The 22815-nt window shown below is 58.4% G+C and overlaps 1 protein-coding gene across 1 annotated transcript in view; it reads left to right on the top strand.

Annotated features, from left to right (window-relative positions):
* The first annotated feature begins 844 nt into the window (after positions 1-844).
* KCNK9 (potassium two pore domain channel subfamily K member 9) overlaps positions 845-22815 on the top strand; it is a 77277-nt gene continuing 55306 nt past the window's right edge. The window contains exon 1 of the mRNA XM_025870566.2: positions 845-1127. Within this exon, the coding sequence (XP_025726351.1) occupies positions 845-1127 (283 nt within the window). The remainder of the gene's footprint in view (positions 1128-22815) is intronic.

The raw sequence follows: 22815 nt of genomic DNA, 5'->3' as shown, positions 1-22815 counted from the left end.
TGGGGCCGCGCCCCGCTCCCGCGCCTCGGCGGCTGAGCCGAGCAAACTTCGCGGACCGGCCGACGCCCGGCGGGGACCCCAACGCGTCCCCGAGCGCCCGGGTGGGCGCGGGGCGCTCGGACCTTCGGGCATCGGGCGGCCCCGCCCGCTGCACCTGCTCGGCCCCCTCCCCGCCTGCTGGGGACTCCGGAGACGCCGCCACTTCGCAAACTTTTCCACCCCCCCCTCGGGGGGGGGGCGAGGAGGGCTGAAGGGGAAGGAGGTCCCGCGAGGCGCGCGCAGACCTGCGGGCTCCTAGTTGGGCGCCGCCGCCCGGGAGCCCGACCCGGAGGGGCGCGGGCCCCGGCGGCCGCCCTCCGGCCGCGCTCCGGCTCCCGCTCCCGCCCCTGCTTTTCCGGCGGGAGCGGGGGGCGGGGTGCGGAGGGCAGCGCGGCCCGCGCGGTGCCCAGCGGGGCCGCCGTGCATGGCCCTGCGCAGTGGGGCGGGCTGCTTCGGCCGGGTCTGGCGCAGGGTGTCGGGGCTCCCGGACGCCTGGCCCCGGCGCTCGAGCAGCCTCCTGTGCCTGTCCGCCTTCTCGCCCGAGCCCGGGCCCGCGCCGCCCCTGCCCCGCCAGCCGCCTCGCGGTGGCGGCCCCAGCGGAGGGGGGCCCCCCCAGCCTCCCCGCCCCCCGCCTCCCCGCTGCTGCTGCTGCTGCTGCTGCTGCTGCTGCTGCCGCCGCCGCTTACAACTTGGAGGCGGCGGCGGCGGCGGAGGAGGCGGCGGCGGCCGCCGGGCGCTGCAGTGGGACGCGCGCGGCTGCGAGCCTGCGGGACATGCCCCCCGCGCCGGCTCCTTGCTGGCGGCCATGAAGAGGCAGAACGTGCGGACTCTGTCCCTCATCGTCTGCACCTTCACCTACCTGCTGGTGGGCGCCGCCGTCTTCGACGCCCTCGAGTCGGACCACGAGATGCGCGAGGAGGAGAAACTCAAAGCCGAGGAGATCCGGATCAAGGGGAAGTACAACATCAGCGCCGAGGACTACCGGCAGCTGGAGCTGGTGATCCTGCAGTCGGAGCCGCACCGCGCCGGCGTCCAGTGGAAATTCGCCGGCTCCTTCTACTTTGCCATCACGGTCATCACCACCATAGGTAAGGGCTGGGCGCGCCGCCGCCGGGCTCCCGGCGCCCCGGGAGGAGTCCGGGGAGGCGGCTGAGCGCGCGGCGCAGGGCTGGGTGTGGGGCGCCGAGGGTTAAACGCAGCCTGTCGCCGGGGGGCCCCTCCCGCCGCGCCCCCTCCTCTCTCCGGAGCCCCCGCCTCTCCTGCGCCTCCGAGAGCCTCACCCCTCGCGGACCCCACCCGGAGCTCCGCTCCGCGCCGGTGTCTGGGCCGGGCGTGCGAGCCCCGAGCGAGCGTGCCGGAGCCGGGAGGGCGGAGGCGCCACTTTTGCGAAGAGAGTGGAGCGCTAAGAATAATCCCGTAGCAGACACCCACCCACCCACCGCCCCAGCGCGGGCTGGGCTGCGCGGGGTTCCAAGCCTTACACTTACTACCTCTCCGGGACTTGGAGAGGGCTGGCCTGGCTCCGCGGCGCAGAGAGGGACTTAGGCGGCCGGGGACCCTCGCAAGCCTCCAGCCTTCTCTGAGCCCAGATTTTAGCTTTCCTCCCTCCTTGGCTCCTCTTAGGATTCTGGTGCCTTGTCGTGCCAGGACCTGGGGGATGGGGGCGGGGGGAGTTTGTTCTCTGGTGATTGGGGTGGGGGTGGCAGCCAGGTGACAGGCTCTGAGAGGGCAGGGGAGGGCGGGGGCAGGGTAGGACCTGTCCACCCCCAGGCTGTGACAGTGGGTAAGGCAAGTGCGCTTGTTGCCCAGAAACTGGGGAGGTTCAGCCCTGGTCTGGGGAAAGAGTCCAGTTGGTGCTCCCTGAGGAGTCCTGTGGGGTCCTCTCCCCAAGGCGCTGGCCACAGAGCGAAGTCTCTAGTAGGTGCCTAGGGCAATGCCCCCGCTGAGGTCAGAGAGTTTGGAGCGCCCGCAGGTGTGACACTTTGAGACCTTGGGAACCGGAGCAGGTCACTTCCTCCCGGTGGACATGGCAGTAGGTAGGGTGGTGTCTCTGTGGTTTGCAACTTTCCCCCACGCGGCACCCTGCCTCTGCACAGACATCTCCTTGCACCTGTCAGGGCCACCGTGTTGGCTCCGGGGGCCTCTTTTCTGTGCCCGTCCAGTCCCCTGTGCCGCCTCGCTGTAAGAAGAGACCTCGTTCCTGCTCGCCCTTCTCTCCGCCCTCCGCCCCGAGTCCTCTGGACCTCCTTCTCTAATTTTCCCCTTGCTATTTTTCTTTGTCTGGAAAGCTCTGCATGCTGAAAAAGCAGGATTGCTCAGTGCCATATGCAACAGGAAGCGCCAGCACAGGGCGGCCTGTCTTTGCTTCTTGGTTGAGAAGACTTTGTAGAGAGTCATCTTGTTTGAAATGTTTAATTCATTGGTGCAGGTTTTTATGTTTTTGGAAGGAAATTGCTCTTCTGTTGTCTACATAACTAGCTCTGCTCCCGCTTGCCCCATGCGCTTGGCCCAGCGGCCAAAACACAGAGAAGTCCTTCCTTCCCCACCCTGTGCTTCCAGCGCCTGAAAGGGCCAGGCGGTCATTACCGTCATCCTTGACTTTGCCACTCGCAGCCTGAGCTGTGGCCGTAACGTACAGAGGCACATGGTGGCGATCCCGGGGATACAGGGACCTGTTTGCTGAGAACCTGAGAGCGGAAAATTTGCCTCCACGACTGACTGCCCTGGGGGAGAGACCCCTCATTCCCTCAACATGCCTTTAGTGATCTAGCTCCAGAGCCGGTGACATCTGCCAGAACACTGGCCCCAGGAGTGACACGAGCACCTGAAACCTGTGGCTGGTCTCACGAGCCGAGCCACAACAGTGAGGAGAGGATTGGAGGGAAAACCAAACCCCAAGATGCTCCCATTTACCTGAAAAAGTAAATAGTGAGACTGATAAAGTTCCCATCAGGGTGTGTTTATTGATCCTTACTGGTAGTCCCCGGCGTATGCTTCAAACGCTCAAGGCTCCAAAGAGAAAAGTCAAGGAACATGTGGCCAAATGGAGGGTGTTAGTCTGACGAGGCGCGCAGGTGGGACTCCTGTCCGTCCAGGACCAGAGGGGCGTCTGATGACTGTGGATTTTTCTCCCTTCCGTCCTTGAGTTTCCACCTGAGTTTCTGGAAAGAAAGGTTGGAATACGTATGTCAGGACAAGGAAGAACACACTGCCTTGACTCAGCTGCCCTGACCTGAGCTTGGAGCGCAGGGAGCTGGCTCGCGACCCGAGTCGGGTCATACTGGAAAACTGCAGGCAGGTCATTTCTCTTCTCCCGGCGCGGTTTCCGCACCTGTGGCAGGAGCCAGGCGCAGTGCTCACCTGCCAGGTTGAAGCTGAGGGCTGGCGGGCTCCTAGGTGCTTGCCGACACCTGGCACTGCGCCCTGCGCTTAGTAGGTGTGAATCCACGCTCTTTGACAGAGGCCCGAATCCGCTGTCTGCCCTAGGAAGCTGTTTAGCAGAAGAGCTCAAATTTACAGGAAACAAAGCACCTTTCTAGTTAATTCTGTTTGTTTTCTTCTTTTTTAATATAAATGCAAATTAAGGTCCTCCTAGGCCTAGAACAAAAACCAGCCCCAAGCCAGTCCCTCCAAGGAACTGTCTCCTATCGGACAGTGATATTAATGAGTCAGGTGAATCTTCGTGGGTGTTCTTATTTTTAATCTAACCTTGAGCGATTTCTCGAGCATGCTGCAACTTTGAGCTCCAGTCAACGAGGCGGGCAGGAACCAGTGGCGCTCGTGGTCTGTAAGTGAATGCCGCTTCTCCGATCCAGTTACTAGCTCACTCTCTGAAATGGATTTTAAAAACAATGTAATTAGCACTTTGCGCCGGATCCGTGGCCGCACCTCCGTGCCAGGCTGGGAAGGGAGAGCACACCGGCCCCCTGCCCGGCTCTCCGGGGAGCCCGGGCACAGGCACTGCGGGCCGAAGGAGGGGAACACAGGCCCAGCGGGCCCAGAAGGGGCACCTTTGGTGCGGCCGGCTGTGGCTTCCCGGGCTCCCTTCCTTCCCGCCTGAGGCACCTGAAGCCACTTGCGGGGATGTGGTGGTGGTGACGTCTAAGTGGCCGGTGTTGAAGATGGGAGCCCCCCGCCATACCCCGTGGTGCTTGTCTGCTTAGCAGGATGGCTGGAAGCCTCTGTCCCTCAGGCCCAGGGCCTGCCTGGGATTTATCAGCTCAGCGCAAAGGCCTACGGGACCCCTGTGCCCCCGGGCAAACCTGTAACCTTCCTACCGGAGGTGCTCTGGACCCAAACAGCCCCACGACCAGCCCTCCTCTGAATGCAGAAGGAAATCTCCATGACGCTTCTGTTTTGACTCTTAACGTCTGTGGTCTCAGTTGTCACCCCCGTTAGGACCGCGAAGGATGAAGAAACCCTGCTTAGAATTCAGATCTCATCTGCAGGGGCCGGGAGGACCAGTAACACTGGTCTGCGTAGGGGAGGGACGGAGGGGGAAGGAGATGTGGGTTTTTGGTTTCAGCCTCAGTTGGGGAGGAGCAGTGCTTCTCCGGGCCCCTGGGGAGCATCCAAAGCCAGTCGGTGGCCCTGGACACCGGGGTGACTGGCTTAGGAGGCAGGGTCTGCGGCTTGGGGGGGTGGGGGGGGACAGTCTCTGGGAAAAAGTGCTGGGGCTCCAGCAGGTTCCTTGCTCAAGGTCCCTCCTGCAGGAAGTGAGTGTAGAGGGGCATCTCCAGGTTCTCGTCTGCACGTGGAGCCTGAACGGGGTTTCCCCGCCGTGGAGAGCAGGTTTCGGTTTTTTTCTGGCACTCCTGGGTGTCCTTTCCAATACAGAGTTTACACTCTTGCTGTGTGCCTGCCCCTGCCCGGTCTGCGTCACCCCTGAGGCTCTGGGGACCGGCTATAGATGACAAGATAAGGCCTGGCCTTGAGGCCGGAGGGGAGCTGGAAACCCAGACAGTTGGTCCCGCTCCAGCATAAGTAGGGACAGCGGAACTCAGCCAACCCGTCCGCACCCGTCCGCACCTCTGGTGCAGGATGCCCAGCGGGAGGATGCCCAGCGGGAGTATTCCTTGGGGCGGGGGGTGCTGTTTGCATCCTCCTGGCAGGTGCTCACCCTCCAGGGAGGCTTGGCCCTCCCCTCTGCCCCCCACTGCCTCCCTGAGCTGTGTCCCCGCTCCTGTGCCTCCGTCTGGGCCGGCACGGCCGGTACCCCAGGCGGACTGTGTCTGTACCCCCATGCCCCCCACACCTGCAGGCCCGGCACCGGGTGGGCGTCTGGAAGCAGGCCCTGAGGGGCAGAGCAGGCTCGTGCCACCGGGAGCGAGGAGCTTGCACACGCATGCGCTCACCTCAGCCACGAGACTGGTGGGAGTATTGCCCCACTTGCTGGATGAGAACACTGAGGTGCAGATACAGCAGCACAGGGAGGCAGGGGGTCGTGAGCTCTGTGATGCCCTGTGGGCTCCCGCTGTGCCTTTGTCCCGGGAGCCAAGGATGGGCCTGTAGAACATTCCATCTGCACCTTTCTGCCTCTCCCTTTCTCTCCACTGCTCAGGAGCCCTGCTGTGCAAGACCCAGGTGAGGGGCCTGCTCACCCACACACGGCTGCTGGCAACGGGCAGGAGGCCTGCGAGGCCCGCGGATGGCTCCTCCCCACCCTCCCCCCGCCACCGCCAGGCCCTGCCTGGACCTGGCCTTGCTCGAGGTGGCACTGGCCCTCCAGTAAACACTGCCTATTTATAGACGTCGTGGCGGAGGCAGAGAAGTGAGGTTCCTTCTGACTCTGGGTGACATGAAAGAGACGGCTGTCCTGAGGTGTATGCACACCTAGCTGAGTGCTCTGAGGCAGGACAGAGGTCAGACGAGACTCAGGGTTCCAGCTCTCATTGTCAGTACCTGCTCTTTCCTGGGTCATCTCCCCAGTTGGTCCAGGGAGGTCAGAGCAGGAGCAAGAGGGGAAGCAGGCCCTGGTGCCCAGCTCTCCTCCACAGGCCCCTGTGTTCACACATCCGTCCGCCCGCCCGCCCGTCCACCCATCCCCATGCACCCACTCCCTGGGTCCTCCGGGCACCTGTTTGTTCATGCCCTGGGCATCCTTGTGTGCAGGGAGCCATCCTTCTGGACCTTCACTCACCCTCTCGCTCCTTCCCTTACTTACTCCTCTGAGCCTTCCCTCAGTCCTCCATTCCCTGCTCGTTCACTGCCCCATCAGGGGGGGTTTGCCCATCTCCTTCCCCTGGCGGGGGGCGGGGGGCGGCAGTGAGTGTGCTCAGTGCCCCTGCTAACAGCTGGGTCCGTGCTACTGTTTCGCTGCTGGGATCTGCACAGTCTTCCAGTCACAGCTCCTTCCCCAGAAATGCTCAGCCGATGCCAGTCACTTTGGATTTTAAAAAATGTTTATTGAGGGGCGCCTGGCTGGCTCAGTTGGTTAAGCATCTCACTCTTGATTTCGGCTCAGGTCGTGACCTCAGGGTCTTGAGATTGAGCCCTGTATCCAGCTCTGTGCTCAGTGGGGAGTCTGCTTGAGATTCTCTCTCTCTCCCTTGCCCTCTCTCCCTCCCCCCTGCTCATGTACTGCCCCCCCAATAAGTAAATAAAAATCTCTAAAAAATATTGAATTACATGGGCGCCTGGGTGGCTCCGATGGTTAAGCATCTGCCTTCGGCTCAGGTCATGATCCCAGGGTCCTGGGATCGAGCCCCGCATCGGGCTCCCTGCTCCTGGGAGCCTGCTTCTCCCTCTGCTTCTCTCTCTCTCTCTCTCTCTCTCCCTCTGTCTCTCATGAATAAATAAATAAAATCTTTAAAAAAAAATAAAAAAATTGAATTACAATGTTCACACAGAAAAGTATACTTACCAAAAGTATGTTGCTCAATAATTCTTTTTTTAATGTTTTTTTGTTTGTTTGTTTTTAGTTTCAGGGGTAGAATTTAGCAATTAATCAGTTGCATATAACACCTCGTGCTCGTTCCGTCAAGTGCCCTCCTTCATGCCCATCACCCAGTTACCCCTCCCTCGATCCCTCCCCCCTCCAGCCACCCTCAGTTTACTCCCTAGAGTTCAGTGTCTCTTACGGTTTGCCTCCCTATTTTTATTTTATTTCTCCCTCCCTTCCCCTATATTCATCTCTTTTGTTTCTTAATTTCCACATATGAGTGAAATCATATGGTATTTATCTTTCTCTGATTGACTTATTTTGCTTAGCATAATATCCTCTAGTTGCATCCACGTCATTGCAAATGACAAGATTTCGTTCTTTTTGATGGCTGAGTAATATTCCTGTGTGTGTGTGTGTGTGTGTGTGTGTGTGCGCGCACGCGCGTGTATGTGTGTGTGTGTGTGCGCGCGCGTGTATGTGTGTATGTCTATGGTCATCTTCTTTATCCATTCATCTGTCGATGGACATCTGGGCTTTTTCCACAGTTTGGCTATTGTGGACATTGCTGCTATAAACATTGGGGTGCAGGTGCCCCTTCAAATCACTATGTTTGTATCCTTTGCGGTAAATACCCAGTAGGGCAGTTGCTGGGTCCTAGGGTAGCACTATTTTCAACTTTTTGAGGAACCTCCATACTGTTTTCCAGAGTGCCTGCACCAGCCTGCATTCCCACCAACAGTTGGCGCATCCTTGCCAATACCTGTCGTTTCCTGACTTGTTTATTTTAGCCACTCTGACTGGTGTGAGGTGGTATCTCACTGTAGTTTTGATTTGTATGTCCCTGATGCCAAGTGATATTGTATTGCTCAGTAATTCTTATAAACAAACCGTGCCTTGTCACCAGCACTCACATCAAGAAATAGTATTACTAGAGCCCCAGAACCTCCCTCACCAGTCAGCTTCTTTTTGAATGCCTCTAGTGACAGGGAGCTCATTACCTCGCATGTAAGGTAGTGGTATGTGTTTAGATGAATGTTGAGGTTATTGCATGAGGTTCTGATGTGGTGGGACCACCATTGGAGAAGAGGTGTGTGTGTGTGTGTGTGTGTGTGTGTGTGTGTGTGTGTGTGTGTCAGGGGGTTATTCTTTTAAAGGGGTGACCAGTGTCTATGGTGGTCACTTAGAGAGGGGTGAGAAGATCTGCATTCAGATATTGGAAGTTGGGAGGCCAGGCCCCAAAGAGGGGAGGGACCTCAGCACATGGGTGTGGGGGTGCAGCTGGAGCAAGGAGGGTGTGCTGAGGTAGTCCAGGGAGCCAGGACAGACAGGCCGCCGGCCCAGGGGGCCTGCCCCTCTGAGTTAGAGCGTGCAGCGGCTGCACTCTTTGCACCAGCCTTGCCAGAGCACCAGGAAAACAGTGGGGAACCGATGTCCTGGGTTCAGCAGAACCCCAGGAATTTGGAGGCGAGGGCCCCTGATGAAGGAGGAGCAGTCTGCACTGCCAGGAGAGTCCCACGGGCAGCGGAATTCTGGGACATGAGCGCTCCAATGGGGGTCCCCTCCACCCAGGGGAGTGTCCTTCTCCATGCCAGCTTTGGGGGCCGGGGGCTTGGTGTTCATTTCATCAAGGGATTTTGTCTGAGGACCCATTTTCCTGCCTGTCCCAACCCTGGGATCTCTGGCTGTAGAAGGGTCTCCCTTTTTAGCTAAGGGCACCCAACCTGTAAGCTTACAGCTCTCCAAAGGAAGGGGTGAGCGAAGTTTGGTGTGCCTCCTGTTCCATAACCGGCTTCAGGAACTTGAAGATAGTCCCAGGTCCCTGCGTTTCTTCCAGACATGCCTTCCTAAGCCTGGTGCGTGCGCTCTCCGAGTCCGGTCTGACCGCCGGGGAGAGCAGACTCTCCTCAGCCCTTGTCGAGGTGTCGCGGCCCCTCTCCTGATGCCCCCGCTGGGCGTGCTAGCGTTCCCGGGCAGCCCCTCCGCGCGTTGACATGGCTGGAGCTTCGAGTTCGTGCAGGCTTCTTCCCTGTGCTGCTCAGCCGCAGCTTCTCCGTCTTGCATTGGTGTGAACCCAAGGACAGTCCCTGACGGCGATCTCTGAGCAAAAAGTAGAATTATGTGCTGCGCACCCAGAGGAGAAGGGATGGTTGATGGGAGAATTTGCAGTGGTGGGGGGAGAAGAAGATTCAGGAATGAGCCTGAGTGTGTTGGCCCGGCTGGTCAGGACACTGGGAGTAGCTGGCAGCGCTGGGGGTTCCCTGGCTGGTCTTTCCAGGCTGGGGCCACTTCCCCGCGCCTGCTCCCACCTGGGCTTTCGGGGTCAGCCAGGCCTCGAGCAGTGACAAAACCTGCCTGGGGGCGGGTAGCCCCTCGCAGGGGTGCTGGCTGACTGGGGTGGGTGAGCCCTGGGCCGTCCCTATCGTGCTCATGTGCCCAGGCCTGGGAGGAGCCAGGGGGTGGCCCTGGGTGAAGGGTGGGCTCACACTAGAAGAGGGGACAGTGTGACCTGGGGGTGGTGGTGGGGGCGGGGGCAGCTTCGGTGTGGCCAGGGGGAGGCTGGGCCCGGCATCCAGAGGGTGGGGGAGGCAGCTCTGTGCCCTGCCTGTGGCCGCAGCCTTCCCGCCCGGATGACGCTGCGTGCCTCCTGGGACTGAGCACAGAGGGCTCCTCCGGCTTCGATGCGTGCTCTGGGTCCCCAACACTACCACTGGCGACAGACCCATGTGAGTGAGTTGGGCCCCCGGTGGGAAGACGCGCCCATCTGTGAAATGGCCTTTGAGGGACACTGGCGCTGTCAGGTATGTGGGGTGCAGCACGCTCGGGAAGGTGAGGCCTCTCGGCGAGCGTTATCAGGCCTTTGCCTGAGCTGAGGGGCACAGGGGTTCCTATGCATCTTCGCTGCACCTTCGGCACCACCTGGCCCTTCCGGCCTCCCGCCCTGCGGCCCTCCCTCTCCCTTCTTCCCCAAGGCCCTCCACCTCTCTCCGCACGCCCTGCACCGCACTTGTCTGGTTGTTCCTACCTGGGACCTTGCCCATGCTGTTCCATCCACCCAGCCTGGCACAGCGTGCTCCCAAGGCGCTGAGGCTGTCCTCGCGTCTGTCCCCTGGACACTGGCCAGAAGGTGACAGTGCATGCTTGGGCTATGTTGGCTCTGTGCACGTGAAAGCTGCTTGGCCCTAGGAGGTGTTTGTTGATTGACTGTCCAATGGAGGGTCCCGGGTCCCCGGGAGTGGCAGTAAGGGTGTGAAGCAGGTGGCGGTGGTGTCTTTGGGTCCTGCTGATCATTTGTTGGAGGCGTGCAGTGTGGGCACATTTCTGGGGTGCTGTGAGTTTCGGGGGTGGGTGAGGCCTGCCGAGGATGAGGGGCAGAGCCTGGGGGCTGGCAGCCACTGGGGGGCCTCCATGTCGAGGCGGTGGCTGCGGCCCCAGGCCCCCAGAATCCTCTGCGTGTGGGCACCTGCCCCTCTTGCTGCCCCCGCCCACACCTTCCAGCCCAGGAGGAGCTTGGTGAGGTGACAGCCGGCGACTCTCGGAGCTTCTGTCAGGTGCTTCTCTGGCAGTGTCCCCACCTCTGGGGGCAGGAGACCACGGTTTCCCTGGAGCCACGGCGAGGCTGCTGGCGTGAGCGCAGCAGAGAGCACGGGACTCTGTGGAGGGCCCCGGCTCTGGCCTGTGGTGCGCTGGGTTCTAACACCCCCGCCCGCCCCCCGCAAGCAGGTGACCTTGGCCTAGGGCAGCATTTGCCCCGCCCACCGCCGACTTCGGGGCTGGAGTCGGGGCATCCCGTGCACGGTCTGCTGCCGTCCGCACCCCTGCCTCCACTGACTCGCCCCCAGTGACACCCCCCCGGCCAGTGGTGACAAACGTGAATGTCTCCAGACGTTGCCACACGGCCCCCAGCCTGGTGGCTTCTCCTCACTGAGCCTCTTCTGTGGAATTGGAGAAGAAGCTGCCTTCTGCAGATCATGGCGGGTGGGGGCCAAGTGGCGTGTGTGTTTGTGTGTGTGTGTGCACGTACGTGTGTTTGCATGTCTGATCGTGTGAACTGTGTGTCTTATTCACAGTGTGTGCCCTGGAAAGGGAGCTCTTTCCCTCTGCTCAGAGGAGGGCATATAGGGAGAGGCAGTCCTGCTGTGGGGTTTTTCAAGGGAAGGCGACTCGAATGAGCTTTCAGGCACTGTCAGTATACAGATGGGCAGTGAGAGCTCAGGTGGGGCTGAGGTGAGCTTGTTCATGTGGGGTTGGGGGGAGTGTCACTCGGGTAGGGGTGAGTCACTCAGGTAGGATTGATGGGAGTCACTGGGGGGGTTGGGATGAGTCAGGTGGGACTGGGGGGAGTCACTCAGGTAAGATTTGGGGAAGCTACTCAGGTGAGCTTGGGGTGAGGCCCTCATGTTCGTTTGGGGGGAGTCCCTCAGGTGGTCTTGGGGGAGTCCCTCAGGTGGGCTTGGGGGAGCCACTCAGATGTGTTTGGAGGGAGTCCCTCAGGTGGGCTTGGGGGAGCCACTCGGGTTTGGAGGGAGTCCCTCAGGTGGGCTTGGGGTGAGGCCCTCAGGTTGGTTTGGGGGGACTCCCTCAGGTGGGCTTGGGGGAGCCACTCAGGTGGTCTTGGGGGGAGTCCCTCAGGTGGGCTTGGAGGGAGTCCCTCAGATGGGCTTGGGGGAGCCACTCGGGTTTGGAGGGAGTCCCTCAGGTGGGCTTGGAGGGAGTCCCTCAGATGGGCTTGGGGGAGCCACTCGGGTTTGGAGGGAGTCCCTCAGGTGGGTTTGGAGGGAATCCCTCAGGTGGGTTTGGGGTGAGTCCCTCAGGTGGGTTTGGGGTGAGTCCCTCAGGTGGGTTTGGAGGGAGTCCCTCAGGTGGGTTTGGGGTGAGTCCCTCAGGTGGGTTTGGAGGGAGTCACTCAGGTGGGATTGGGGTGTGTCACTCAGGTGGGCTTGGAGTGAGTGTCACTCAGACGGGCAGGGTGAGCTCGGTGGTGTTGGGGAGCATCCTGGGTGGACCCTTGGCTTCCACCCCTCAAGCAGAAGCTGTTAGGCAGCGTTGTGGTGGGAAGCGTAGCCCCTGCTCCCGCCAGGCTATATGGCCCTGGGTATGTCTGGAGACAGCTCTGGACTCTGTGGCCTGCCAGGTGGTATTGGGACCTTTGTGTCTTTTAGAGTCGGTGTGAAAATTGTGCTGGTGGACAGGGGTTGGCTTTGAGCCACATGTCTTGTGTGGGCCCCAGGAAAGGGCCAGGCTCCAGGATGCTTTGGGGGACTAGGGAGATGTTGCTGCAGGGTCTGGTTGTTAGGAGGGGTCCCCCAGTGAGAGTGCCATTTCTGGGAGCTCACAGACTGTGCACCCCAGTACTGAGGATCCCTGGCATTTGGCAGAACGGGTCTCTCATCGATTAGGGACGGTGTCCAGGCCAGAGGGACCCAGATCCTGGCAGAGTGGATGCTGGTGTGTGTTGATTCACAAAATAGCTCTCACATCACTGAACAGTAGTAAGCAATGGCAGAAAACATTTTATAAAGGTGGGGGGAAGGCCCCACAACTCCCCTGTGGGTCTGTGGTCATATAAAAAACGGTTTTAGCTTTTCATGTTCACATCCTCATCATTGCCCACGTGTGCCCACTGTTTTTATCACTTTATCAGAATGAATGTGTTAGAGATTGTTTTCAGCTGCCTGTAGCAGAAAACCCAATTAATGGCGACCTGACGAGACAGCAGTTTCGTCTTCCTCAGTTAAGGAGTCTGGGGCAGGTAGATGGGCTGGCAGGCAGCTCCGTGATGCCCTCAGAGACTCCCGCTCCCACTGTCATTCTGCTCAGCCACCTTAGCTTGGCTTTTGTCCTCAGGCTGGTGCCTCAGGGTTCCAAGATGGCTGCATCACCACCGGCATCACCTCCAGCATCCTCCTGGGAGCGAGAAGCCAAAGAACAAACGAGAAAGGCATGTACCATTTGGGCTTGCTCTTAGCCACAGAGCCTTCCTGGATGGCCCACCCAAGGTTTCTACTCATAACTTATTGGCCAGGACTGTGTCTCATAACCAATCCTAGCTGCAAGGGAGTTTGGAAAATGGGGCGTGTTGTTTCTCAAACCTAACTGGGGTTCTGATGGTGAGGAAGGAGTGGAGGTAGGTGTCAGTGGGCACCAACAGTGTCTGTTGGGGATGCCTCATGGTTCTGAGCCCTTTTTTTTCCTAAGTTTATGTCCAGCTTTGCCTTGTGTTTCTGCGGTCTTAAGGGAGATTTATTTTTATGGCTCTGCATCCACTAAAGGAATGTACTGTCGTCTTTTTATGCCTTATTTATAGCAATTTAACGTACCTTTTTTATTTTCATTTTTTGCCAAATATAGGTAGTGCTTTCCCGAACGTGTGTGTGTGTGTGTGTGTGTGTGTGTGTGTGTGTGTGTGTGTGTAGATTCTTCTGGGTTCTTACTTGAAGATTTTTGGTGGTGCTGGGATTCCCAGGCCAGGGGGCGCTTATGTTCTTACTGTTTCAGAAGGTTTTTGTGTGGCCTGGACCAGGTGGTGCAGGGTTGGAAGGCTGGTGTCCACTGCTGGGAAAATCCACCCTCGTCCCAGACACAGGAGTCCCGAGGGGGTCCACAGGTGCATTTGTAGTCCTAGAACCCACAACCTTGTGAACACCGTGGAACCAGGCAGGGGCAAATGAGTTGGTGGGCCGTGGTGTAGCCCGGGGATGGGAAATTCTGTGTGGTCATTCTGGAAGGCTTTTCCATTGCTGTGCCCAGAGTGCCATCACTGGCTGGCCCTGAGATACTGCTTGTCCCTGGGATTGTCTACTTTACAATGCAGGTTCTCATCCTCTACCATCTTCCATGCACATAACAGCCCTGTGACATAGGTGGGATCAAGAATTAACCCTGTTATGCTGATGAGGCTCAGAGAGGTGCAGTGACTCACCCAAGGAGACACAGTAGAGTTGGGACTTGAACTCAGGTCATGGGCCCTGAAGCCCAGTGTTCTCTCTGTCCCCTCCCCCCCCCCCAGCCTTCCCTCCATGCTCCCAGACTGTGGGCTGCATACAGGAAAATCAGCCTCCACGATTAGCATCTGACACGAGGACTCAGAGGCCATCTGGTCTACCCTCTTTGGATGAGATGAGGCCATGACTTAACCCTCCAGTGACAGGGAGCTCACCGTCTTCCTAAATTAGTAGGGAAAGGCTGATGTGGCTTCCGTGTTCAAACAAACAAAAGAGGCAGAAGATCTCTCATCTGCTTGTTTTGGTTATGCTGAGCAGAGCTTCCCAGGGTGAGTTTAACCTCCTTTTTCTTGCCACAACAATAGTGATCAGTCATGGGTTGTCTAGAGGGTTCTCGTTCCTTACAGATAGTATCTCAACAACTCAGCAACCTTATGAGATAGATGTTTTCATGTATTCCTATCTTAAGCTGACGTGGAAGATCAGGGAGGTTAAGCAATTTGCCCGAGGTCACGCAGCTGCGGAGGACTTAGACCCAGGCAGTCTGGCTTCAGAGTCTGTGCTTGTAACTATATTGTTATATACTGCTGCTTTCGACCTTTTGTATCAGTTAGCTAGTGACGTGTAACAAATCACCCACAACTGTGGAGGCTTAAAACAACAGCCGTTTATTAGTGCTCACGGTCTGTGGCTCAGCTGGGCACTCTTTCACACCACTGGCCTGCAGACAGACTGGGACAGCCCTGTTCTCAGCCATTGTGTGCGTTTTCCTCTGGGTGATGGCAGAGGCACATGAGGGCAGGGAGAGAAGTACGGTCCCTCGTGCCACACCCCTGCCATGACTCTGTCATTTTGCCCACAGGGCATTGGCTGCAGCAACTCACAGGAGGCCAAGGGCAGCACGCGCACCTGCCCACGATGAGGCCGAGTGGGTGGAACGGCTCACTCATCCTGCTGGCTGACCGAGAGCCTGTCCACACCCCTTGGGTGTGGCCAAGGCCCTCCCTGCTGTCTGTAATCAGCTGCCAGGCGCAGTGGAGAGGACAGAGCTTAGGACTGTAATCTGGGTTCGAATGCTGCCCAGGTCACAGCTCTAAGGTGACGTGCTCTTTTCTCATCTGTCGAGTAAACGGCGCACCATCTCCCTCTGCGGGAGACATCTCGGCCTGCCATGACAAAGCACCACGGTCCCAGGGCTGAAGTAGCAACAACTTGATGTCTCCCACCTCTGGGATACAGAAGTCTAAGGTCAAGGGGTCTGCAGGGTTGGTTCCTTCTGAGGCCACTCTCCTTGGTGTGTGGATACCCCTTCTCTCCCGTGTCCTCCCGTGGTCGTCCCTCTGTGCGTGTCTGTGTCCTCACCCCCTCCTCTAACAAGGACACTGGTTGCTTTGGAGTAGGGCCCCACGTACAACCTCAGTTTACCTTGATCACTTCTGTAAAGACATCTCCAAATACAGTCACATTCTGAGGTCCTGGGTGCTAGGACTTCAGCATAGGAATTTGGGGGGACACAGCCCAGCCCATCACACCCTCCTGGGGCTGAACATTAAGTGAGAAAAATGGAGATGAAAGCACCTCGTCCAGGGCCTGCCGCGGAGCACTTGCTCAACAGAGGTTGGTCCTGTGTTGTGATTGTGTGGCCCCGACGTGCTAATTACTCTGTTGTTATTCTCAAAATCTGGTTGTATGTTGGGTGACAAGGCCACAGTGGTAGAGTGGACCCAGCGCAGGGTGTGTTATTAGGAGACCTGAGCTCAGATCCCTGTGCACCACTTACTGGCGGGGGATAGTAGCAGCAAACTCCCTCCCTCGTCCCAGCCTCAGTGTCCCCATGTGCAGACGCGGGGTGCTCCTGCCTCCTTCGGCATGTCTGGGAGGTGGGATACATGAAGCCTCCTGTGTTTCTTTGAGACTTGATCGTGACTGGATTTTTAAGCAGGTGGCATGCAGTACTTCCGTAACTCACACACATGCACATTAATGTTAAGTTTTTGGTGTGATCGTCTTATGGTTCTGTATAAGAAATGAGTCCTTATCTTTTGGAGACAGATACTAAAACACTTAGGGATGAAATGCAGTATCTGGGATTTGCTTCAAAAAAATCTGATTTGCAGGGGAAGTTGGGGAGGGGGGTGTGGGTTTGGATGGAACAGGATTGGTCATGAGCTAATTACTGAAGCTCAGTTATTTGTATCTGGGAGTCTATTATACTGTTTTCTTACTTTAGTATATATTTGAAAATGTGCATAGTAAAAACTTAAACCACTTGAACAGAACATAGGGTAGGAATGGCTGTCCCTGGTCAGGTCCAGCCCCTCGGCCCTGCTCCCAGGAGGTGGCGGCTGCCAGAGGCTTGCTTACTGAGCACTTCTTTGGCTCTCACGCCGGCCCTGGCCTGCTCACAAGCTTTCTTTGGCCTGTACATTGCTTGAAAATATTTGGAATTAGTTGCCGACATGTATTGATCTTTTAAAAGAGCCAGCTCTTGGTTTTATTTATTAGCTAGGTGGTCTGTTTTCCTGATTTTTGTGTTTGTATTTGTGAAATACCTATTTTAGGTTCTTGAGGTGTGTTTCTTTTTCCTCACGTTCAAGTGAACACCGAGCATTACTAGGGGCTGTTGTTTTTTTAAATAAATGCATTAAAGGCTACACATGTTCCTCTTTGTGCCGCCATGGCTGTCTCCCATCGATCTGTTACGATCATGTATTCATAAAGAATTCACCAGTGAGCCTCTTTTCTTTTCTTTAATCCAAGAATTAGTTGAAGTGTGCTGTTTTAATATCACGCACTTCGATGCACACACACTTGTGTCAGCATAGTGATTTCAAACGTGAGCTTGTGGCCAGATTGTTTGGCTGTTATACCTGCCTTGGCTGTTTACTAGCTGTGTGATCTTGGTTGTGAAATGCAACCTCTCTGTGCCTTGCCTTTTGCCATCTGTAAAACGGGGATAGTAGTAGTAATGACAATAGCCACAGCAATCAAGGTTGTCAAGAGCACAAAGTGAGCTGTTGCATTCCACAGATTAAAAAACACTCGCGGTCATCGGGCATGCACTATCTGGAGACGCATTTCTGATGTGCAGCTTCTACATTTTAAAATTTATTGGACTTTTTCCTTGGAATAAAAGGATTACTTTTGGTAAAGTTCCATGGGTTTTGGAAAAGAACACCTATCTTCCCGGTGTGCATACTATCTCCCTATAAAGATCAAACATGTTTATTACGTTATTCAGATCTTTTTCAAGGGTGGAAAACGAGCAAATGCTAGCTAAGTCAGCCTGCGTGCATGTTGGGTGAAGCACACAGAATGGGTTTTTTTTGTTTTTTTTTTAAGATTTTATTTATTTATTTGACAGAGAGAGACACAGAGAGGGAACACAGGCAGGGGGAGTGGGAGAGGGAGAAGCAGGCTTCCCGCGGAGCAGGGAGCCCGATGCGGGGCTCGATCCCAGGACCCTGGGATCAGGACCTGAGCCGAAGGCAGACGCCCGAAGACTGAGCCCCCCAGGCGCCCACACACAGAGTGTTTTAAACAGTCGCTATTTTGTTGCCTTTTGTGCCTGGAGTGGTGCCTGTGCTCCCTGCTGGTCCCCATGGCCCCCACCCGCATCGCAGTCACACGTGGTCCCCTTGCGCACTCGCTTGCACGGCCAGGCCCCACAGGCATCCCGCCCTGCACCCCGGTTTATGGTCACCTGATTATCATCATCATTATGGAGGCCTCCTTCATTTCGGAGGGACATCTGTCAGTGTCTCCGGCGCTTTGCCATTGTGGTTTGCCCGCGTCCCCTTGTGTTTCTGATAATTTTAGTTTCGTGGATTTTGAAGCTTAGATGTAGGAAGGTTCGTGTTTGCTGTTTCTTCTTGGGGGAGAAGCTTTACAAAGCAAACTTCTTTATTGTTTTTGATACTTCTTGCTGTAAGTCCTTCCGTATCCTGAGATTACGTCTGTGCCTGATTTCTTCCATTAGCCTTTGTGATACAGATGTTCATGTTTTTATCTTCTACTTTATCCTTTCTCTTCAGGAAGATGGTGGCACGGCTTATAACAAAAGGTGTAAAAATAAGGCATAAAGCCAGGTCAAAAATCTGCGGGTGTGTGTGTGTGAGATTCGTACATAGTAACCCTCATGATGGCTCCGAGAGACACTCATGTGTGCTTGGGGCTTCCGAGGACGAAGGACGGAAGGAGAGCCTGCCAGACGCTGGGCGCGAAGTTGCAGAAGAGCGTGCTCTCGTGCCTTCACTGAGGCCTGGCCCAGTGAGGCGCTGGGGTTGGGAGCATCGAGGGGGGACCCAGCTGAGGTGTGGCCGGCCTGGCGGCACCCGGTGGATGTAGATTCCCCAGGGATGTCTGGTAGACCGTCCAGCGGGTGGCGGTGTTGGTCCCGTGGGTCCACTCTCCGGGGCCGTGGGTGCCCAGGCTCCTTGGATTTTTTTTCCCTCCGTCTTCGTTCTGCGATTTGTGCTTGGGCTGGTTGCATCATCTCTGTTCCAAGCAGAAGAAGGATGGGACAATGGCCAGAGGGGTTGTGCCCACTGCGCACACTTTCCTGGAAGCCCCCAGCAACTTCTTCTACTCATTGGCTGGGGGTAGGTCTCATGGCCACACGTGGGCAGTCAGGGGGTGAGGTGCGCATGCCCCATCTCACATGTGCCTCCGGGCCCCAGGGGACATGGAGCCTGGACCCCTGGCGGGGAGGGACCTCCTGGCCTCCTGCTCAGTGGCCCTGCAGATTCTGCACCCACGCTCCCCATGATGGGGCCAGCCCTCTGTGCCCTTGGCCTTGGCCGGCGACTGCACATCCTGATAGGTGACCTGGTGCTCCCTGGTCAGTGGCAAGCCTGCAGGCAGATCTGCTTCCCCCATGTGCGCTTTCTCTCCCCATGTGGGAAGTGAGCCCGCAGTCTGGGTTGGCTCTGGGGTCTCCTGCTGCCGCAGACATGGGCCTTGGCTGCTGTATTTGGCATCCTGGGGTGTCTCAAGAATCCCTCGTTGGAGGAACCGCAGAGAAGATGGGGCTGGAATGGGAAACGCTTTCACAGGGGGGCACCCCAGAGTGAGAAGAGCAGGGCTGTAGGGGTGAGTGGGAGAGCTGCCTGGTTTCCAGACACCTGTTCTCCACCCTTTGGCAGGGGACTCCGACATTGACGGGACATCGTTCTCCGCTTCGGAAGCCTTTCTTCCTGGGCCCAGCAGCCACCTTGCAAGGAGGGGGTGTTAAGTATGCTGGGACCATTTTCTCTCCTTCCTGTCAGGGGGCTGTTGGCCACCAGCCAAGACCTCGCCCTCATGTGCTTTAGAAGAGTCCCTTCGGGGCCCCCTTCCCCAGCCCCTGATGCCCCTGGCTGAAGCCCACCCTCCCCCCCCCAGACCTGGGAGACCTGGCCATTCAGGGTGTTCTGGGTTTTTTCCTTCGGGTTTTGTTTTCCAGGCCAGCCTAGGTCCTTTCTGGGCACAGAGAGGAGCCCTCTAATTTTTGGCTTCCTCTGGGGATGACCTAAGCATTTGTTTTTAAAGGGCTGGCGGGGGCCACCGGCATTATGCAACACTGCACTGAAACCACGTTACCCATTGGCCTTCTCCCAGGGCATGCATTTCTGAGATGGCTCAAGGCCTGTGCTAATGTGCATTGCACTGGCCATGGGCCATCAAATCAGATCGAGTCACTCCCTTGCTGAAAAGCCGTCGATGGCTCCCAGCAGCCTACAGCATGTGGCACGGCTTCTCATGGCTCTTGAAGTTGGACCTCTTGCCTGCCACTCAGCCCCATCCCGCACAGCACCCTGTGCCCTGCAGACCGAGTTACCAAGCACTAAAGCCCCTTCCTCCGTGAAGCCCTCTCTGGCTGGTTAGGTGCCCCTCCTGTGTGTCCTGCGGCCCCAGGGCCCCCGCCGGCTTGGCACCTGTCACCCTGTGTGCAGCTCAGCCTGTCCCAAGCCCTGGCAGGGCTGCCTTCGCCTCACTGTGGCTGAGGCACTTGTCCGCCAGCCTCTGGCACCGAGCAGGCCCTCCGAGAATGTTTGTTGAATGAACATAGGCATGTAAACGGAACAGCTTCCATTAAAGCTATATTTAATTGTTCTAGAATATTCTCCATGCCTTTCAGAAAAGCAAATTCTTGAAAAACAACAGCTGAGTGGCAGGTGTTGGCATGACGTGGTGGGTAGTTGCTGGGGGGTGGTCCCGCTTCCTGTGGGATCGGGGTTCTGCCTGCACCCCTCAGCCTCTCCGCTCACTCTGACGTACCTGCTGACTCTGCTGCCTTTCCTCCAAATCCCCGGGCACCTGCAGGGCCTGGCCTGGCGTCCATGGGGCTGCCAGGAGCTTGGGAACGGCGCCCTCTTCCTACCTGGGGCTGGGCCACTTTTCCAGGTGGCTCACTCCCGGCACCCCCCAGCTCCAGGCCGGGCCGCCTGTCAGCAGCCCTGCTCAGTAGCTCTCCCCAGCGGTGCTCCCTGCACTGGTCCTCATACCGCCCTCCAGTCCGGGGACGTGTCCCCTCGGGTGGTCAGTGCCCCACCCCGTGAGATGCGGCTGGCCCACAGTAAGCCTCTCAAGCAGGCGGCCCTTGTCCCAGCTCCCACCCCCACCCCCCGGGGGCTCTGGGCAGTCTGCACACTTCTGAGACGTGCGGATTCCCTCTGTGCCGCCTGCTGCTCGCCTTCACCCTGAGCCGGTTCCTTCAGGGAGGTCTGTGCTCCTGCCTCCCTCTCTGCGCGGGCTGGTCCCTCTGCCTGGCATCCTTGCAGGCCACTCTGCTGTTCCTTCTGCTTGGTGCGCCTGCGTGGAGCGGCCTGTTAGAGGGGAGTGTGCCCCGGGCTCAGAGCCGCTGCGGCCTCACTCTCTTTTGGGGGCACGTCCTGGCCTGGCCTGCCTCCCTCCAGCTGAGCAACCTTGCGCAGTCTGCATGGCGCTGTCTCCACAGGTACCGGGGGTATGACAGAGGCTCTGCGAGGGTTCAGTGACCTCACGTGGGTGCCTGGCACACAGCACGGGGTGACTGTAAGTGTGCAACGGGACGAGGAGGCTGTGCCGGGCCAGACTCTGTGCCGGGTGCCCCAGCGCACAGGTGTGAGCTGAGCCCTAGCAAAGGCCGGGGTGAGCCTGGGAGAACGCTGGGCTGGACCTCAGCTCCGGAGCCAGAGAGTGAGACTCTGATGGGCTCAAGTCCTGGCTCTGCCATTTTCCAGAGGCTGGCTGCAGACGTGGCAGGTCACCGGTCTGTGGCCTTGCTCTCTCCCCCTCGGACTGGGGCTCACCAGAGTGTCAACCTCAGAGGGCTGGGCCTGGGTTCCGAGAAGGAATACAGGTGGCGGGCCTGGCACACGGTGGGTGCTCCCCTCACCTAGGACATATCCTCTCTCCATAACCCAGAGCAGCTGGGATGTGGGGCAAGGTGCCCTTGAGGGAGAGCCCTGGCTGCAGGGGTGGGGAGGCAGGGACGGTGGCAAGGGCCGCAGCCTGCCCCCCTCTGTCCAGGGAGCACAGATGCAGGCTTCACAGGGTGGTGGTCATGGGGAGGGAGAGAGGCAGACCTGAGATGCTGAGGTCACAGGGGGGCAGCACGGCTTCCTCGGGCTCACCTCCCGCCCCTCCTCCCGCCCGGGCTGTCCCTGAAGTGGCCCTGGGTGGGTGCTGTCCAGCCTCGGCCCCTCTGGAGGTGTGCAGGGCCCAGCCAGCCTCAGGAGTGGCCACCCGCACGTTCTGAAGAGAGGCCCTCGCTTTGATGCCTCAAGGGGAGTGAGACAGGAGATTGGAGTAAAAGAGCCACCCTCTGTGGCCCTGGTGAAGGCTCCTTCCTGGAGCTGGGGCATTCCCTGCCCCCTGTGTCCCCCTACCCCCGGAGGACCAGGCCCTGGGACTTCTGATCCCTCCACTTCTGCTGCTGCTGACCAAGGCCGAGCCAGGAGCCCCCACTTGGCTCGCTCTGGGCAGAGGCGGTGCCAATGCTGGCTGGCCGCGGGTACAGCTCCCCAAGTCCCCACAGGCATGGGGCGGGGCCGGGCGGCTCAGGGGAAGGGACCCGGGGGACCTGGGAACATTGGGCTCCCAGACCAGCACCGCAGGACGACGGCCCTGAGCCTGGCCCCCGGGGGTGCTCCCCGCACCTGGGACTCTCCCTCCTTCGGTTCAGACACGGGCCGGGGGGTGCGGCTGAGGAGGGGCCCCGGGCTGCGGGCTCAGTGCGGGCGGCGGGGCCAGAGCAGAGGTGGGGGGGGCCCCGGCGATGGGCCTTCGTCCTGGTCCTGGCTCCTTCCCTGTCCCCAAGCCCTCGGTGCTCGCGGCACAGACGACGGCTGAACAAACGTTCCTTTATTCGTGAGCGGACCCACGTGGCATCCCGCTCTGCCCGCGGCTGCACGGCTGCTCCCCGCCCTGGCTTCTCCCCTGCTGGCAAGGGGAGCCTGCGAGTCTCTGGAAAGACCTGGTTCGAACCCCTGCCTTCGTCCTCACAGGCTGTGTGGCCTTGAGTGAGCTCCTTGACCTGTCTGAGCAGCATGTCCTCTGGAAAGTGGGGCCCCCCCTGTGGCACGGGGCAGGGGCTCAGGGATGGCTGCTGGTCCCTGCGGCTCGCCCCTCAGGGTCACCCGGGGTGTCCGCACCCGGACCCAGCATCCTGCATTGACGGGTTACTACCTGCATCAGTAAGGATTGTGTTGATGTCTTGTAAGAAAAATCTGACCCCAGTGGCCCAAAGGGTTTGGGATTTTTCCCGGAAGGGGAAGTTTGGGTGTCAGCAGGCCTGGCTAGTACAGCTCCTCGGGAGGTCAAGGACTCAGCCCCTCTGGCCTTCTCTGCCCCCGTCTTTAGTGAGTGGCTTTTATTGGCCTCCGAGGCAGGGAGAAGGGGAGCAGCCGAGGGGGGGTGCCCTTGGGGCTGCACCCGAGTCTCAGGGACATAGGAGCTCTCCCACAGTGCTGCCTCGAGTGAGCGGCCACT

Source organism: Callorhinus ursinus, unplaced genomic scaffold (assembly GCF_003265705.2).
Source record: "Callorhinus ursinus isolate GAN/ISIS: 27379988/994484 unplaced genomic scaffold, GSC_fseal_2.0 scaffold5, whole genome shotgun sequence".
Lineage (NCBI taxonomy): Eukaryota > Metazoa > Chordata > Mammalia > Carnivora > Otariidae > Callorhinus > Callorhinus ursinus.
This window is presented reverse-complemented; position numbering and strand designations above follow the sequence as displayed.